We start from the raw sequence: 18515 nt of genomic DNA on the forward strand, positions 1-18515 counted from the left end.
CCCATCCCATCCCATCCCATCCCATCCCATCCCATCCCATCCCATCCCATCCCATCCCTCCCCCCTCAGGGAGCCCAGGCAGGGCCAACCCCCACCCACAGCGGGACACACGTCGGGAAGGTTTAAACCACGCAGGGCCTGCGGGCAGGACGTCACCCCAAACCCCAGCGGCCAACGGGGCCGGCACGAGGCCGCAGCTCATCCGCGATTTTCCCTCGCACGAAGAACCGGCGCTGACGGCCGCCAAGGCATTGCTCCATCGGCCTGGCACTGCCGGACAGCTCCTGTCAGCAGCAAAATCCGTGAGCTCCCGGTATTCCTGGCAGGTTACAGGGGCTGGCCCTCACCCTGGGATCTGTCAGAAAGCTCCGGAGTGGGGTAGGGAGGGAGTCCCGGGAGCGTGACGGGGACCAGGCACGGCCGGTGCCGCTCGAGGAGGATAAAACAGCCACACTCCATCCCCGTCCACTCTGGGACAAAGGAAAAAGCCAAAGAGGATCCTTAAAGCTTTCTGCTCCCCTATGGAAAAATCAGCTGGAGCTGTCCCAGGGCAGACTCGATGCCAGCACATGTGAGAGCTGGATTTGGACTCTTGTGGCTGTCCCAGGATGATCCCGGCTCAGCTGGGATCCAGGTCAGTGAGAGATGGGCATTTCCCAGTCTGGCTCCTAGCAGGAAGCACCAACCCCCCCCGGTAAAACTGGGAAAGCTCTGCCACTCAGCCGAAGCCCCAGAGATGTGTCACGGCCACCTCTGAGCCACGGGAGGGGTGTGGCCGAGCCCCGACCGAGAGCTTTGCTTCAGATCTTTGGGGTTTACTGGTGCTAAAGGGATTTAGCCAGAACAAATTAAAATTATTTCCCGTCTTAATTAATTCTACTCTCACTTCCTGGCATGTGGGAGCTCGGCCTCCTCCGGCGCAGTGAGGAGCCTCAACTCTGCCCAGCCACAGCAGCAGGAGCTGTGCAAAAACACAGGAGGGACTTTGCAGCATTCCTTTGTCACCACCCGAGCCCTGTCCACACTAAAAACACCCCCAAAAGCCAGAACCCCCTTTCGTGGCCGTATTTCTCCATCACAAAGCAAGAGGAGACCTTCCCCTTCCCTCCTCCCACCGCACGCGTCCATCAGAGGAGCTCCGAGGAGCAGCGATTGTGCCTCTTGCACAACAAATCTCCTCCTCTCCCTGCCCGCCCCACATCCCTTTGAGGCAAAAAGGAAGAAGGCTGGAAACATCCTTCCTGTGCCGCGGACAATGCGATGGAAATAGCCCGGGAGGAGCGGGAGCGGCCGCGGGAGCCGCACGCGGTCCTGGCTTCCGGCCATTGTCCGGCCGGGACGAGCCTGGGCAGCTGCAGCCCCGGCCGGCAGAGCCAAAACCACCTCCTTGCCCCAGAGGAGCAGCCCCAAACCCGCTGCCCCATCCAGGGCACGGCTCCGCCTTCACCTGGGACCCCCGCAAGGGCCAGGTTCAATCCGAAATCCGCCGGCTGCCGTGGGCACGGCGCGGTCACCGCTCGGCCTCGGGAACCGGGGACGTGACCACCACCAAAGCGACCACCAAAGCCGAGACGGGTGGGATTTTCCACTGCAGAGGGAAAGCCAGGACACCCAGATGGCAGAAAACGCTTTCTCCAGACCCAGCCCTGAGGGTGAAACGAAGCCCCCAGGGAGCTGGTCCCGCCCTAAATCCCTATTTTCTCCTCCAGATGGGAGGTGCACGAGTTCAGCTGCTCCAGCTCACGTCAGCAGCTGGAAAACCCTGCAAGGACCCACGCAAGCCTGGCCTGCCGAGGACGCTGCTGACGGCAGCTGAGCAGGGCAGGGTGGCAGGAGCAGAACCACTCAAAGTCACGAATCAGTCCCCAAATTTGGGATTGCCACTCAAGTCGGTGCCAGTCTTGGCATTCACCTCCCATTTCTGAGGGCTTTGGGAGGGCAAGTTGTCACTTGCAGCCCTTCTGCATGATCGAGGTGGTGACAGAAGCTGTTTTTCTTTAAAAACACCCCAAAGCCATACATATTTTAAAGGTCTGAAAGTGCTTTTAGGGCCTGAGCTGGGATTTCAGGAGTGGCATCACCTGGATGAGCACCGCAACAGCCAGAGCCGCCCTTCTGGAGGGAGGGAAACGGGATGGATGATGGCACATGTCCCTGCTCCTGCCGCCACCCCCGGAGCCCCCCGGAGCAGGGGGACCATCCCAGCACAGCCTGGCCCCTCTTCACCTGCCCCAAAATGGGGCCAGGCCCTCTCCGAGCCGCCGGGGGCTCCCAGGGCCTGGCCGGGCCGGGTTTGCTCCACTGCCTGAACATTCCCAAGCGCATTTCTACCCCGCTGACGGGTTAAAAATAGAAACCAGCAGCATTATTGTCCTGCAAGCAAAAATAGAAAGATCACATCCTCGCTGCTGAAAAACGGCACAGCAGGGACCTCTTCTAACACAGGCACAGGGGAGAGCTCTATTTCGGGAGCGGAGAACTTGGGAAGTTAGACCAGAATCCTGAAATTTGTGATGTTGACGCACTGCAGCATTCAGCATCCACGGAAAACTCGCCTTCCCCCTCCTCTCCCGGCTTCCCTGGGGTTTTGCTCAGACTTTCAGGCCACGAGGAGGGTGCTCAGGCTTGCACGGCACTCCCAGCGAGGAACGCGCTGCCCCGTGCTGCCCTCGCAGATGGGAACGGCCCCGATCCAGTCTGGGAGTGGTCTTGTCACCACCATCGCCACTTAACGCTTCCCAGCTCCCAAGGCAGCGCTGCAGCAGGAAAACCCCATCCCTGCTCTGCTTCCCAAAGCTCCGAGCAGCTGCCACATTCCCGGCCCAAAAGCAGCTCGAAGGGTTCGCCCTGAAGGGAAGAGCCACCGGTGACCCCGGAGCAGGGGATGCCCTGAGCCTCCCTGTCCCCCTCCCCTGCTCCCGTCCCCCTCCCCTGCTGGCTCCGGAGGGAGGGGGGCCTCAGCCTGAACCTCGTTTTTGGAAAGGGAACATCCCTACGCAAGCCCGGCCTTTCCGTGAGTGTTGGTGCGTGGGGGCCGCTCCCACCCAGCTGGGACCCGGCTCCAGATCCAACCTTTTTCCTCAGCAAATCTCCCGGGAGAGGAGAGGAATGCGGCAGGGTCACATCCAGCTGCGGGCGGGAATCCTGGCTGCTGCAAAGGAGGGGAAAATCCACGGGCGAGGGGATGTCTGTCCCTGCAGCAGCCTCCTGGGGACGGTTCTGACTTGGGGGTGCAGCACCAGGACCCCGGATCCCAAACCAGGCTCCGAACCCCGACACTGACCCCAACACTACCCCACAGCCCCCCAGAGACCGCTCTCCTCCCAAACCAAGCCTGCAGCTTCCAGCCCGGGGCAGGAGCAGCCCCGGGAGGCCTGGGAGGAGGCCGGCGTGGAGAGGTCACTCCACCACCCTGAACATCTCCCCCGTGTCCCCACCGAGGCCGTCAGCGCCCCGGAGCCAGCGCAGGAACGCGCAGAGCATAACTCACTGCACCCCCCCTCCCCTTCGCCCCAAAACCAAACACACACCCAGAAACGGGAGGGAACCGCTCAGGGGAAACCCGGCAGTAACTCCACAGCAATTCCAGGCAGTCCCGTTCCCCGGGGGAGACTGCTCTGCCCTCTCCCGAATCCCCCCTCCACCAGAGCCCCTCGGAGATCCCGGGCCAGGTGCCCTGGGCCAGCCCCCGGGGCCATTCCCTCATTTCATTCCGTGCACATCCCAGCTGGCATTTCAGCCCCCAGCCAGTGCCAGATTTCTCTCTGCTGAGCCAATGCACTTGGAAATACATGACGACTTCAGCAGATTAATTGGAAACACAGCCCCGGTGTTGCAATCCCAGGAATGACTCCAATTTCAGGAACAAATGTTTTCATAGGATCACAGAATCATAGAATATTCTGAGTGGGAAGGGACCCACAAGGATCATGCAGTCCTGCACAGACACCCCAACGATCCCACCCTGTACACCCCTGGCAGCGCTGTCCAAACGCCCCTTGAGAATTTGGCGTAACTTCACCAGTTTGCTGAACATTTCCAGCTAAACTGGGACAGACTCCACTCACACCTGGGATCATTTTTTTAATGTGGCGTGTTTCAATTAAAAACCTTCTCAAGAAGATTTAAGATGCACCACAGAAGAAGAGGCAAGAAGAACAATTTTAGTTTGCTCTGTAAATCTGCTCTTAAAACCTCGCTGGTTTTGAGCATCCCAGGGCTCCCCTCAGCCCTTCTGCAAAACCAGACCCAAACTCTTCCCCCAAGATCCCAAAAACCCACCAGGGCTGGGAGAAGGATGATGATGGAGGAGGGGTGGAGGAGGGTTCCCTGGATGGAAACCATTCCTGTGCTTCCATATTTTCCACCCCTCCACAGCAAAACCTCTCCTCTTCCAGGGGTTTCAGCCCTTCCTCTGCCCATCCCTGTTTGCTGCCAACCTCTACAGCCATTGCAACCCTTCAAAGGTTGGACCTGATCATCTTGGAGGTCTTTTCCAACCTTAACAATTCCACGGTTCCACGATTCTCCCCTTGCTGCCAAGAGCCCTTTCTTGGTCACAGCTGTGCCGCAGCTTCCCCACTGCCGAAGCTCCGGGAGATAAGGGAAGGAGAAAAGCTGGTCCGTCCACCCTCGGAGCCTGGCAGGGAGCTCCGCTCGGGCCTCCCGCTGCCAGGGCTCCCCCAACCCAACCAAAACCGTGTGGGATGTGGAAGGGGCCGCTGGAGGGAAAACGGGGAGCCGGGAGCTCGCTCGGCTCCGAGAGCACCCGAGGGTCAGTGACACCAAAGAGGGGGGGCTCTGGAGGGAGGGACGGGCTCTGGAGGGGCTGTGGCCACTTCTTCAGACCCCTGTGGCTGCTGCAGGCACGGGGCAGTGCCCGGGTGAATCCCTGCTTTGGCAGAGGTGGAGGAGCTCCCAGGGCGAGCGGAGGGGTCTGGAGCGAGGAGCCCCTGCCTCGCACGGCCCCCGGGGAGGCCACGATTCCAGCGAGATAAAACACATTTGAATCTTCCCAGAGAAATCAGCTCCCGCAGGCCTGGCTGAGGAGCTGCACCTCCTCTCCCAGCTGTTTGGCCGCCCCTCTCAGCCCAGCCCTGCCAGAGCTGGAGCCCAAGCCAGGAGCAGCACAGGCTGCACAAACCCTCCCCAGAGCCCCCCCCTGCCCCACTGTTCTGGGCTTAAATCCACCGACCCAGCCCCAAACCCAATTCCCTTCTTAGCCTTTGCCTCACGGAGCTCTTTCTTCCCTGCATGAAAGCCACAATTCCCAGCCAGACCTTTGGGGTGTGATTCCCCCTCCCTGCCATGAAGTCAACGTAAGTCAGAGTGTTCCTGGCGTTAATTTGGATAATCTGACAAAATAAAAACCACCAGGATTTGTAATGAGATGTCACTTTGGGAGCTTTGCTCATCCCAGAGATCTTTCTTCAGGGCGTCCCCATCCCTGTGACTGGGAGATCCATGGGCTGATGCTGAGCACATCCGAAAAGGGACCAGCACGGGAATGGGAACCTCTCCTCTGAGCTGGGCTGTCGGGGTCAGACTGGCTGGTCAGTGGGAGAGCTCCGGCCAAGCCTCATCGCTCATTCCCAGGGTCAGGAATGTGCAAGAGCTGCTGCGAGGGGATGACCACAGAAGCCACGTGGACAGGGAATGTGGCGGGGTTTTGCAAGGATCTGCTCCAGCCTTCCCCTCCAAGCCAGGAGATCCAGGAGGAGTGGGGAGGACACATGGATTTGTGCAGATCCAGCACACGCCCCAGCTCCAACCAGGCTGAGCCCACAAATCCTTCTGCAAGTTTCTCTGTCCCACCCCCAGATGTGCCAGCACCCCGTCCTACACCCTGCGCCCCTCCCAGGCACACCCTGCATCCTCTCGGCTCTCCTGGCACCGCATCCCAGACACGTCCGTGTGGGGCTGGGCTGGTTTGGGCTGCGGTGGAGCCGACGTGCCCCCCATGCCAGCACCCAGCTCCCCCCAGCCAAGCCCCATCCCTCGTCCCCAGCACCGGCGCTGATCCAGCCCAGCCCCAGCTGGGACAGAACCTCCACCCAGGCACAGTTCCCGTGACTAAGCCAGACAGACACCCCGAGAATCCAGCCGTGACAGCGAGGTCCCACCACGGCAAAAACAATACAAACCCTCCCATTCCCTGCTCCTGACGGAGCTTTCAAGGGTTCGTCATCGGCACTGATACAAATCCACACCTCAGAGCACAAACAGGGAGGCAGCCAAGGAACCCGCAGGAACCGCAAACGAGACTTGCTGAGCCCTGGCCAGGGCCGGAGCCGACTCCAGATGTTTCTCCAGGGACTCCCTGGTGCTGTGATTTGACATGAGCCCTGATCAGATGTGGCGTCGCCAGGACCGTTCACACAGGATGGACGAGGCCAACGTGCAAACCACGAGTCAGCCCCTGCCTCCAGCGCGCCCTGTTCTGCTGCAGCCGCCAAAGGAGCCAAGGCCTCGAGTCTCCTCTGCCCGACCAACCAGCCTGGGCTTCACCATCACCTCTCCCTGCGAGGCAGGGCCTCCTTTATGCAGCTCCTTTGAGCCTTTTTCAGTCGCTGCCCTTTCTGAAGTGGGGAGTACAGTGCTGACACTGCATCGAGAGCATCAAAGAGTCACGAGTCCTTACTCCCACCTGATGTCCCATTTCCTTACTCCCACCCGATGCTTTTTTGGCACCACCCAAAAGCACAGCCTCAGCGGAGATTCAGGCCTGCAGTGATTTTGGAGAGCTCCAGCACAGCCACTGCCTGGGCAGGAGCAGCATCACCTCTCTCCTGACAGGGAATGCTCCCCTGGGAGCACGAGGATGCTCTGAGCACCTCTGGGAGCTGCAGGCTCTGAGCGCTCCCTCTGCACTCCCTCCCTGAGCATCCCCAGATTCTGGGGCACCACAGAGCCCTGCAGGTGATTTTCTGACTCAAACCCAGGTCCAGCGAGTGCCAAAGGCCCTCCTGGCCCAGCTGTGCCCTGCAGGGGGGACGGGCACGGCCGCAGGTGCCCAGTGTCCCTACAGGGGCTCCGTGTCCCTGTGAGGTGCCCGGTGTCCCTATGAGGTGCCCGGTGTCCACCCTGAGGTGGGTGTTTGCCTTGCTGGGTGTTTACCCCCGGGCTGTGCCTGCACACAGCCTTATCTCCTCGGCAAGGGCCGTGTGGCTCCTGCACACACAGAGTCATCTCGAGGGACCTGGGCCTTCCTCTGAGGGCAGCAGGGTGGGGGGAGCTCACCCACGGCTCCAGTACCTGCAGGGGTGTCCCTGCTGTCCAGTTCAGAGGGAACGGGTCACTCAGCTCCTCCCAACACCCATCTAATGTGGCCAGAAATCTCCCAACCCATCCACACTGGACCCATCCTGCCCCGGAGCAGGTCCCTGCTGCAGGCCAAGGCCACCACCGCTCCTGGGAAGGGAATGAGCTGCTCTCACACCACCAGAGCACCTGGACATCTCCATCTTCCCAGCCTCCAGCCCTCCCAGACATTGCTGAGGTTCCCCCACGTTCCCAACCACTCGGTGCCTTCCCAGAAGGTGCAGGGGGAAGGAGCCCCCAGCCTCCCCCTCAGGGCTCTGGGACATTCGCTTTTTGCACAGCAGCAGGACACTGAGGCCGAGCCAGGCTGCCCCAGCCTGTCCCCACAGCCCCGGGGCAGCTCCTCCTGCCCAAACCAGCTCCAGCTCCCGCTCGCCCCTTGCCCGGGCTCAGCTCTGGACCTGCTGGGATGAGGGCACCGGGAACCTCCTCCCCTGGCAGAGCTCCCGGGAGCGCAGAGCTCGTGTGCTCATGGCCTCGGGTCCAGCCCTCGACGCCCGCGAGCTCAGCTCTGTGGGAAACCTCGGCCTTGGAAAGGCTGCGCTCCCCGTGATGCAACTCGGGAGACTTTTGTCATCGCCGGCTGTTTCCAAGGGGACGAGGTGGATGAACCAGGCTGCTTTAGGAACTGACCCTCGATGCTGCAACCCCACCTCCCTTCCTCTCCCTCCCCCACGGCCCCGGGCCCTTTGCTCACACGGTTCCTGCAATTCCTGGCCCTCGGCTTCGAGGCTTCCGCCACCATCTGGGCTCCATTTAGGGGAGCTGATGTTTTTCACAGGGCTGTAATCTAAACTTTGGGATTGAGTTTACATCTTGCATACCAGCGTCTCACCGCCGGGCCTGGCCACGCACCGGGGGCTGGCGGCTGCCAGCCCTGTGCCGGTGGCTCCGGATACCTGGGAACGGTGCAGGGCCAGTGCAGGGATCCTGGATCAGGGATCCACCCTCAAACCACCTCTGGATCCAGCCAGACACTGCCCCTGCCAGTGGGTGCAAGCTGGGAGAGCCCAACAAGCTGGGAAGCAGCTCAGCTTCCCCCAGGAGGCTGCGATGGGAGACAAAGCCCAACATCAGCATTATCCATCTCCAGCAGCAGGAAATTCCCCAGCCCGGGCAGCTGGAGATGCGAGCACAGGGAGGAGAAGCAATCTTGGGAGCAGGGATGCAGAGTGGCAGGACCAGCCCTGCTTGTGCTCAAAGCCCGGGGTGACAGAGCCACCTCAGGGCCCAGCGAGGCTCCTGACCCAGCTCTGGGCAGGCAGGTGACAACCGGCACCCCCCAGACACCCCCTGCACCCCAAACCCCCGCCAGCCCCCCACCATTGTCGCCAGCCTTCCTCCACCCTCCTCGCTGGCTGCAAGGTGGGCAGAGCCGCAGGCAGTGTCCGGAGGCAGCCAAGGTGGCTCGTTCCCAGCAGTCCACGAGGCTCAGCCAAACCCAAAAAATAATGTTTTCATACTTAGACTTTTCAGGCAGGATTTAGTCATTTGTGGACACGAGGCCTTGGCAGGGCCGCGCTGCCTCTGCTCACCTACCCCAGCCCGTGGCTGTTTACGGCGGCAGAGCCTTGGAAGGAGAGGGAAGATTTGTGGTTTAATCCAGGTGAATTATTCCTGCTCCCTTTATGGAGCCTGCAGCTGATGGGGAAGGGGGGATTCAGCGTCCCTGCACCGCCAGGGATGGACCCACCGCAGGAGATGAGGATTCAAAGCACAGCCCACCCCCACAGCTCCACAAACGCTGCCTGGACAAACCCAGCAGCACTTTTGCCCTGTCCACCTAATGGCTAAAAAATGAGTTAAGGGCACAAAAGCCAAGCCCTGGCCGGTCACACTCGTGGTAAAAGGCAGAGCGGCTGAGAGCTGCTCTGCCATACGAGAAAAGCAGGTTCCACCCCAGCCTTGTGGGGTTGTGCAGGCCCCGTTTGCTCAGCCCAGCACGGGGCACTGGGAGCTGCCAGGGAGAAGGGAAGGGGTGATGGATCCAGGGCCCTGGTGTCCCTCAGGAACCCTCCATGCCCAGGATCCAACACGAGCTCCGGTCAACTCCTCACCTTAGTGTCGGATCCAAACTTCCCAGGCACGAGCCCAAGGCTTTATCTGCTGTCCCCTCCCTCCTCCCACATTTGTTATTAAACCAAATAAGGCCACTTATCTGCAAATCCTGCCTCTTAAACCAGCAAAGCCACACCACAGCTCCTGAGTGCCACGCTGTGTCCCTGGGGGATGCCAGGAGCTCAGCCCCACACACCCTGTCTGCCTTCAAAGCTCATCCACCATGAGGATCCCGCCACGACCAGGGTCCCACCATGACCAGGATCCCACCATGATGATGATCCCACCACAGTCAGGATCCCACCACAATCAGGATCCCACCACAACCATGATCCCACCATGATGATGATCCCACCACAACAAGGATCCCACCACCACCAGGATCCCACCAGGATGTGGCTCCCACCACGACACTTCTGCATTTTCACCCTGCGACCAAACCACCCAAAGCATCAGCGAGGCTGAAGCAGCCAAGTGGAGCAAGCCTTTATGGAAAAGGAGCCATTCCAGAGTGGAGCTTCGTAACCAAGCATGGGGTAGAGCTCGGAGACACAGGAAGGATTCGCTGAGGCAACGCTGGGATCAGCAGCACAAGCCCATTAGGGCCGGCCACTGGCAGGAGGAGCGTTCTGAGGAGCCTCCGTGCCCTGCAGGCACTCCAGCAGAAGTTGCACAGCTGTCCCGACTGGGAACGACAGATAAGGCTCAAATGATTCATTCAGTGTAAACCTTTATTTGTTCTTGCTTACCCAGAGGAGCCAGCAGCTGCTAATGCTAAACTGGGCCGGCTCCCAAGCGCAGACAAAGGCCTGCAAAAATGGGTTTAAGGAGGAACTGACTGTTCAAAAAGCAATCCTAGAAGAGGGAGTTAGAAAGAGGGAGTGCAGCGCGGCGCAGGAGGAAGAGGAAGCCAGAGAGCACCTAAAAATAAGTTTTAAAAAAAGCAGCGAGGCACAGGACAAAGGCCTCGCGCGCACGTGACCGTTCCCCGCAGCGTAGGCAGGATGCGAGCTCGGAACACAACACTCCCTCCCCAGCAACCCCACGTACAGAGCCCCAGCCACCTCCCAGCTCAGCCAAAGCCATGGCCAGCACCTCTCCCACCCGGCATAGGCTTTTTCCCCCCGCACCATCAATCCCCCAGGTGCAGGATGCTGTCCGTGCCCCAAGCCGGGCATGCTGGGCATGACCCACTCCGGGGTGGAAATGCACCTAACCCAGCAAGGCTGGAGTCAGACAGAACAGCTTGAAAGTGTTGAAGGAATTGTGAGGAAGTCTGGAAAATGAGGTTCCTCCCAAGAAGCGCCCTCAAAACCAGCCAAAGTCCTGTGGGAAGCACTGCCCAGGGGTTCCCCTGCATCCCCCCAGGCAGTGCCTTCACCAGATCAGAGCACAAGTGGTGGGCGACTCGTTAGTTCTTTCCGAAACAGCCGGAAAATGCAGATGACAAAGGAGCCCGTCCTGTGTCTGCTGGTGCAGCTGGGACCGCCGCTGTCGCTCCCCTCCCGTGGCTCCAAGGCTGCACAGCGACCCCGAGCTGGGACCCTCCTCCAGGACATCAACCCTCAGTGCCCTGAGCCTGCCCGGTGGTGGCCGTGGTGGCCCCGGTGGTGGCCCCGGTGGTGGCCGTGCCCACCGGTCCCAGGTGGGAGCTCCAGCCCAGGCGCAGCAGCGAACCCGGGGTTCCCTCTCCGTGCGCATCCTGAAGGACGTTCCCTGCACACCTTCCCCCAGCCCCGCCAGGGTTCACAGCCGTGCGGGGAGGGAGCAAATCCCCAGGGATGGGAGAGGCACTTACAGGACGGGCTGAACATCACCAGCGTGGTGGAGATCTCCAGCCCCGGCGCAGCGCCCTGAGAACATCCAGCGAGTTCCGCTCCCGGGAAGCCGCGGCTCCGCATCCCACATTCACTTCTGCTTCACCCCTGCCGCCCACCCGATCCTCGGCGCAGCAGGGAGAGCATCTGAGCCGTGCCGAGCTGGGTCAGGCGCAAGCGGGGCCACGGAGCAGCCTCTCAGAACTGACTCATCCCGTCCCGGAGCGGCTCTGGCTCCGCCGGGAACGCAGCGGCTCCGGCAGCGCTTATTTCATACCCACACCCCCGGGGTCCCTCAGAGGCCGCAGCTGCGCGGCTGTCGAGCCGGGCTGTGCCCACAGCGTCCCCTCGGAGCCAGCCCGGGCCCGCGGCAGGAGCCCTGCATAGCACTCGCTGCTGGTCCTCACGCCGCGGTCCCTGAGCTCATGACTGAGTAACGCCGGCGAGCCAAGAATAGAGACCTTGAAGTGAAACCTCCCGGGATTGGCAGCTATTTCGGGCGCGCTCAGCCGCCGGGGCTGCGTGACATAAGAGGATATAAAAGAGGAAACTCTGCACAACAACTCTCACCTCACCGAGAGAGGCTCGGCTCGCAGCAGGTAGGGCTGCTGTGAGCGCCTTTGGGGCGAAGCGAACGCTGTGACAGCCCCCGAGGCCACCCCCGTCCCCCCAACCCCAACCCACGGCGTGTGTGCAGCACCGGGACCCCGAGCGGGCTGTCCCCAGGCACAGCCCCAGCCCTAAAGCCCCTGAGCATCGCCAGGGCTGAGCCCACCGGGAAGTGCAGGGCTGGAGCCCAGCAGCCCAGTGTGGCCGCGGCTTCTCCGCGCTGGGACGCAGCCAAACCCCAGCACAACCCGCCTCCCGCGCTGCCCACACCGCGCAGCCCACGTCGAGCTGAGCCTGTTGCCACAGGTTCAGCCTGCCCAGGCACCTCCGTGGAGCAGGAATTGCAGAGATCCTGCTGTGGCCAAAGGAGCCTCAAAGGGAGCCAACAGGACCGAGGCAACCGGAGCACCACCAAACCCCAAATCCCATCTCTGCCCAAGCAGCCCCTCACAGCTCCAGACTCAGCTCACCCCTGGAAGGAAGGGCTGAGGTTGCACCCAGCCACCAGATGTGGGAGGAAAGATCTGGTCCTGGTTAAGAACCAGCATTAAGATTAATGCAGGGAAATTTAAATGGCAGTTCTGGGAGCGTGTTTGATTTGAACCCTTAGATACCGGGAAAACAAACACACAAAGCTGCAGTTTCTGGAGGTCAAACTCAGCACCTGAAACCAGGCCCTGCCAGTTTACAGCGTGTCCATCCCGTCAGCAGCTGCATTTGAATACTCGTGATGCCAGTGTGCTCTGCCAGCTCACTCAGATCCCAGAAATGTGCTTTCTCCTGGGTTTTTGGTCAGGAGTAAGTCACCAGCAGGGACTGACAGAGTCTACAGTGCTAATTAGGAAGAAATTCCTTCCTGTGAGGGTGCTGAGGCCCTGGCACAGGTTGCCCAGAGAAGCTGTGGCTGCCCCTGGATCCCTGGAAGTGTCCAAGGCCAGGCTTGGAGCGGCCTGGGATAGGGGAAGGTGTCCCTGCCCATGGCAGGGGTGGGACTGGATGAGCTTTAAGGCACCTCCCAACCTAAACCACCCCATGATTCAATGAAATAACTGAATTCCCCAGACAGCTTTGTCCGTTCTAAAAACATCCTCCAAAACTTACCCAGGCCATGAGGGGGAACAGTGCACCTCCGATTCCTTCCCTCATCCAGACAGTGACGGCCAGTTAAGGCCTTTCAGTTAAAACCCGGCTTCCAAAGGCTGAATAACCACCACCAGCCCCAGATCTGCTTAACGTGCAGTTCAATTGTCCCAGCGTGTGGCCCAGCACTGCTGTCCCCGTGCCAGCAGGTGACAGAGCCCAGACAGAGCCGCCCGTGCCGGCGCCGTGGCAGGGACTGCCCGTCGGCATGGGGACCCTCCCTGGGACGCTGCCACCGCCACTCTGCGTCCACCACTGCAGCGAGGGGTTGGTGTAGTCTTGGAAGAAGGAAAAGGCTGAGGCAGGGATGATCCTGAGCTCAGCAGGAGGCAGGAGATGACCCCAGGAGAAGCAGAGGCTGCTGCATCCAGGAGCTCTGCAGTGCCTCCACTCTGGAACAGAAAGGAGCCCCATGCCAGGCCCTGCCTCGGCCCCAGAGCAGCACAGAGAGACCAGAGGACCGGGGTGACACAGAGGTGACAGGAAGGACACGGCAAAACCTGCGAGTGAGCAAGGCGAGGAACGTGGGAGAAGGAGGGAGCAGGGACACAGCCCACAGCTCTGCTGGGAATATTCCCACCCTGCAGAAGATAACCCCGACAGCAGCTGCTTCCAGCGGCCTCCCCAGAGTTGCTGAAGGTAGCTGGATGGAGCAAAGAGGCCGAGACAGGAGCAGAAGAGACGATTTTCATGTGGAAGTTGCACCCCTGGGCTACGTATGAATGTTATCCTCAGTGCATCGAGCCCTGGGCAAACCTGGAGAATTTACATAAGCCTTGAAGTTTAGGAAAGCATAAAGGAAGAAAGAAATTGAGAGAGCAATCCTGTCTTTGTCTCCAGCACTGCAAGGAAATTCTCCACATTTTCTGTGCTGCCCAAGGCTCCCCTTACGCAACAGCGGCTTTTGAAAAAGCAGCCTCAGCATCAACAGTTTTCCCCTCCCTTGCGTAAGAGATGATCCTCCTTCCATGAGAGATCCTCCTTCCATGAGAGATCCTCCTTCCATGGGAGGTCCTCCCTCCCTGAAGGCTCAAGAACATCCCCAGAGAAGCGATCCCAGCACCACGTCCCGACTCCTTCCTGCAGCATCAGGGAGTCGCTCCTCCCGGGAGAACTGCCCAGCTTCCACCTCCCCGGAGCTGAACTCTGAGGCACTTCCAGGATTGCAGGATGCTCCAGAGGCTCCTTGCACACGCTGCTTTCTTTCAGAGCAGCAGATGACCCAAGTGAAACTGGAGAGGACCCAGGAAAACACTGGGAGGATGCTCCAGGCTGGCACTGCTGACAGGAACACCCCACACCCGTAAAAATTCTCTCCATGAAGAGAAACGAGGCTCTCACTGGTGTGTGAGCCACCCCCAGTTCCCAGCTCTTCCCCCAGCTCCTGCACCTCTGTCCTCCTGTTCCCTGCCTTTGGTCCCACCTTTCCAGCACGGAGCCGCGAGCGTGCCCAGCGCAGCAGGGTTTGTTTTGCACTGCTGTGAGCCGTGTTTTGATCCAGCTCTGCAATGCAGCCCTGTGGAAGAGCCAATTCTCCCACTGGCACCGTTCCTGCTCCTGGATACCAACACCCCACGGGACAAAGCCCGACGGATCCGGGGGACGGGGGTGGTTTGTCACTGTGCTGAGGGGCAGGGCAGCCGGGCCACGAGGAAAACCCCACAAACACCATCCTAATTCTTCTTCCAGCAGACTGAGGCACCGTACACCACACCTGGCCTTGAGCATGGAGAGACTGAAGTTTTAGGCTGAGGGGAGACAAATGCAAAGGCGGGATGGATGTGTGCAGGGATCAGATGTGACAGACGGACACTGCCTCACTCCAGCCCCTCTGTGGGGCCAGGACCTCAATGGAGACCCACCCTGAGGATGTCCCCTCCCTGCTGGAGGCCTCCCTGGGTGACAGCGTGGCACTGACTCAAGGCTCTTTCCTCAGCATCCTCGGATATTGCCCAAGAGGCAGCGCGGTGACGGGGACGTGCGGCACCCACAGCTCTGCCACCTCATCGGCGCTGAGCCGCCTCCAGCCCCGCTCTGCCTTGGCACGAGCTCCCCTTCCAAGGTGAGTCTGGGAAATCTCCAAACTCGCTCCAACGGGCACTTGGGCTCCGTTTGCTATTTATAGTGTGACAGCTGACTGGGACAGTGCCACCCAGCCCACCCAGGCCTCCCAGCTCCACCGGCTCTGCCCAAACTCAAACCCGAGCGGCCAAATCCTGCTCGGCGCTGCCGGAATTCGGCGCATTCATTCAGAGTTAGCAACTGCTGCTATATCGGGAAGACAGCTTCAAGGGAAGACAGAGCTCTCCAAGACAGAGAAAGAAAACAAATCCCTCGCCTGCATTCTGCAGGCCAGCACTGCTCTCCTAAATTTCCTTGGCTCGGCTTAACAAAACCCGGGTTCTTCTGCTAAAAAGTGAACATTAACCAGCCCTGCACGCTCCTGAGCTCTGGACACCCTCTCGAAAGCTTCATGACACCATCACACCAGACAGCAAATGTGCCAACTCAGACCTTCTCTGAGTGACAGAATCGTCCCTAACAAACCCTGGCCCAGCCCTGCCCTTCGGGAAAGGCACCCGAGCAGAGCAGCCGCTCCAAGGAGGTGGGCGTGGGGTGACCAGAAACAAACCCTGTGTGTGAAGGCACCAACAAAAGCAGGAAAACATCCCGGCCGCTGGCGAGGCCGCGAGGCTGCTCCCAGCAGGGCTTTCCGAGGTACTTTTAGGGCACTCAGAGCCGCAGACGAGGACCGGCCGTGCCAGGCGGGAGCCGGAGCCGCGGTCACAGGGGGCTGCCCAAGCCTGACGCGAGCCCACTGAGCCCGTTCGCACTCGGGACGGGCAGGACACGCTGCTCTGCCCGTCTGTCCCCTCCCCGCCTCGGCAGGGACGCACAAGTCCGCAGAGAAGCTGTTAATGGGGAGCCGGCAGAGGCTGAACGGGATGGATGCATTCCTGCCCCCGGGGAGCATAGCAAGGCAATGAGACACAGACACCGGCGAGGACTCGGCAGCTCCAGCTCCAGGACTGACTCACCTCCCTCCTGCGCTGTCCCAGAGAGCAGCGGCGGGGCTGGACGGAGATCAAAAGGTAATAAATCATATCAGAACAACCCAGGTTTGATGTTTGAACCAGAGATGGAAGAGGAGATTCGCCACCTCCCCTGCCGGAGTCGGGCAGCGGGGCAGAAGGAGCTGCCTCGTTTCGGAGCGTTGCCAACACACTTGTTTGTTTTTTCCCCTCCTCAAGGTCCCAGCTGTTAAATCCATGATTGCAGGATTTCCCAGACTCACTGAAAAAGCACGTATGCTATTGTGTCCCACTGCTGGAACAGGAAAAAGCCTGAAAATCTGAGCCACAGACTCCAAACACACAAGGTCTCCTTACTACTGACGTTTTCAAACCTCATTTTTCTTTCAACAGTTTCTAAATGGTCCAGAGTTTTGCAGCACTGCCTTTCAGCTCCCCCAGAATTGTTCCCATCCCAGTGTCCCACGGTGGGGGAACTCTTTGGCATCAAGTGTCCCAAAGCCATCCATGTGGCCACTCACATCCCCAGAGCCTCAGAGGACTTTGAGCCGCCAGCCTCCAACCCCTGATGGAATCCGGGTCTTGACTCCAATCCCCAGCCAGCCGAGTGTGAACACAGAAACCAGGGCCAGTCACTCGTGCTGCAGCCACCCGAATTCCCCATCTCTCAACACAAATCCAGGCCCACAGTCTCAGGAGGACCCAGAGCTTCTCTCTTTGCTGCTTCACAGAAAACACGGTGTCACACTGGAACACCCCAGCCAGATCAGAGCTGCCCAGGACAGCAGCCAGCACCCAGACAAAGCCTCTCCCTGCCCCGGGGAGGTTCCCAATGAAGCCATTTAATAACTGCAGGAAAAGACACGCTCCCGTGTGCCCGTCCTCGCTCAGCTCCATCCCTGCTACTCTGCCGCACGATGAGACTCACTCTTGGACCAGCCCTGACACTGGGACCTGTTCCTTCCCAAAGGACACGTCCGAAGGGTTCAGAACCCTGCTCAGGACAGGTGTAACCCCACTGCCACCCCACATGCTCCCTGCTGAGCTTCCAGCCCCACTGCGAGAGCCTCTGCTGCCATTTTCATGCTCCCACTTCCTGCTCACATCAGGCAGAGAGTAGGAAGTGCTGAAATCCTCCGACCCTCGCTGCAAACCAGGAAGCTCCTGAGATCTCCTGAGAAAGGCTAAGATTTCAGGCTGGAACCCTCTGCAAACATCTGGTCAGAGGCATCGCATCCGGACCCTCGGAGCGGGGCCCACACTCCCCATCCTCCCGGAGCTCCGTCTGCTGGAACAAACCCAGGGCAGGACCACTCACGGCTCATCCTATCGGGAAAACACTAACGCAGAATCCAAACCCTCCGGCCACCCACTTCCCTCCGTCTCCCATGGGTGACACCTCGGCTCTCCTGCCCGAGCCGAGGCCAGCACATCCCACACCTCCTCTGCAGGAGTCTCCCAACATCCCATTACTCAGCAAAGCCTCGTAACACGTCCACACCACAGGTAACAACTCCACCACGGAAAAAGGTGTGGGCAGCTGTGTTCTGGGAGCCCAGGGGTTGCTGGCACAGGGCAAACCTTGGATGGCACACAGATCTGTGGGCTGCACTGGCTCGTGGCTCTGGCAGACGGATCCGGGGTATTTGGGGCATCCACAGCTCTTTTCCCAGTGCACATCCTTTCTCCACAAGGTATTTGGAGGGAGAGAGGTGCCCTTGCAGCACAGACACCAAGGACAAACCCAGCAGAGCTGCTGCTCCTCTGCCCTCGCAGCCCCGCTCCCTGCACGCACCACCGGCCTTCCGAAGGGAAAGGCAACAGGATTAGCACAAAAACATTCCAGCAAACCACAGGCTCGGCTTTGCCACATCTGAACACTTGCTCTCGAAGGCAGCCACGGGTCCGCGGGCCTCACTGGGACCCAGTGAGTCCGGGACTCGTGAGCCTGTGCTCTCTCCCTCAGCTCTGGCAGCTTGTCCAGGCTGAGCCCCGCAGCCGCACGCACACATTCCACGGGACCGGGGCTCCTCCGGGGTGGATCAGCTGCTCTGGGAGTCGCCATCCCCAGATGCTTCCCCCGGCACCGGCACAGCACCTCCAGTACCGGGGGTGACAGCCCTGCCAGCAGCTGTCCCGACACCCCACCGAGCCCCGGCTGGAGCCGCAGACCCCAGGCGGGCACTGCCGGGATCCAACACCCCCGGGTTGGACACCCCCGTCCAGCCCACCCCTCTCCCCGCTCCCCGCTGCGGGGAACGGAGCTGAGCCGGGACGCGAGGAGGGGACGGGGACCCCACAAACCCCGGGAGTGACAGACCCGCGGCTGCCCCTGGCCGCGGTGTCCCCTTGTCCCGGTGTCCCGGTGCCTACCTTGGGCTGGCGGCGGCGACCGAGGCGATGCCGGAGCGTCCTTGAGCGGGGGCGGCCCCGGCCGGGCCGCGCGGGGACTCCGCGGGCTTCGGCTCCACCTGCGCCGCCGCTCCGGAACCGGGCGGGCCCGGGCGGGCGGAGCGGGGCGGCCCCGGCGGGAGCTGCG

At 60.6% G+C, this 18515-nt stretch overlaps 1 protein-coding gene across 5 annotated transcripts in view; it reads right to left on the reverse strand.

The window, feature by feature from the left end:
• Positions 1 to 18515, reverse strand: part of HDAC7 (histone deacetylase 7) — a 56242-nt gene that overhangs the window by 20817 nt on the left and 16910 nt on the right. The window contains exon 1 of one of the 5 annotated variants that reach the window (XM_042023636.1): positions 18350 to 18426. The exons of 2 other annotated variants lie outside the window; for them this stretch is intronic. Coding sequence is in view for 2 of the 3 variants with exons in the window: in XM_042023631.1 (XP_041879565.1) it covers positions 11177 to 11279 (103 nt within the window). In the remaining variant the exon portion in view is untranslated. Of the gene's footprint in view, positions 1 to 11176; positions 11637 to 18349; positions 18427 to 18515 lie in introns of those variants that run through there. 2 more of the 5 variants (XM_042023631.1, XM_042023632.1) reach the window with 2 other exon arrangements.

Source organism: Corvus kubaryi, unplaced genomic scaffold (assembly GCF_017639235.1).
Source record: "Corvus kubaryi isolate FWS band 111438036 unplaced genomic scaffold, C.kubaryi_AGA036_p1.0 37253, whole genome shotgun sequence".
Lineage (NCBI taxonomy): Eukaryota > Metazoa > Chordata > Aves > Passeriformes > Corvidae > Corvus > Corvus kubaryi.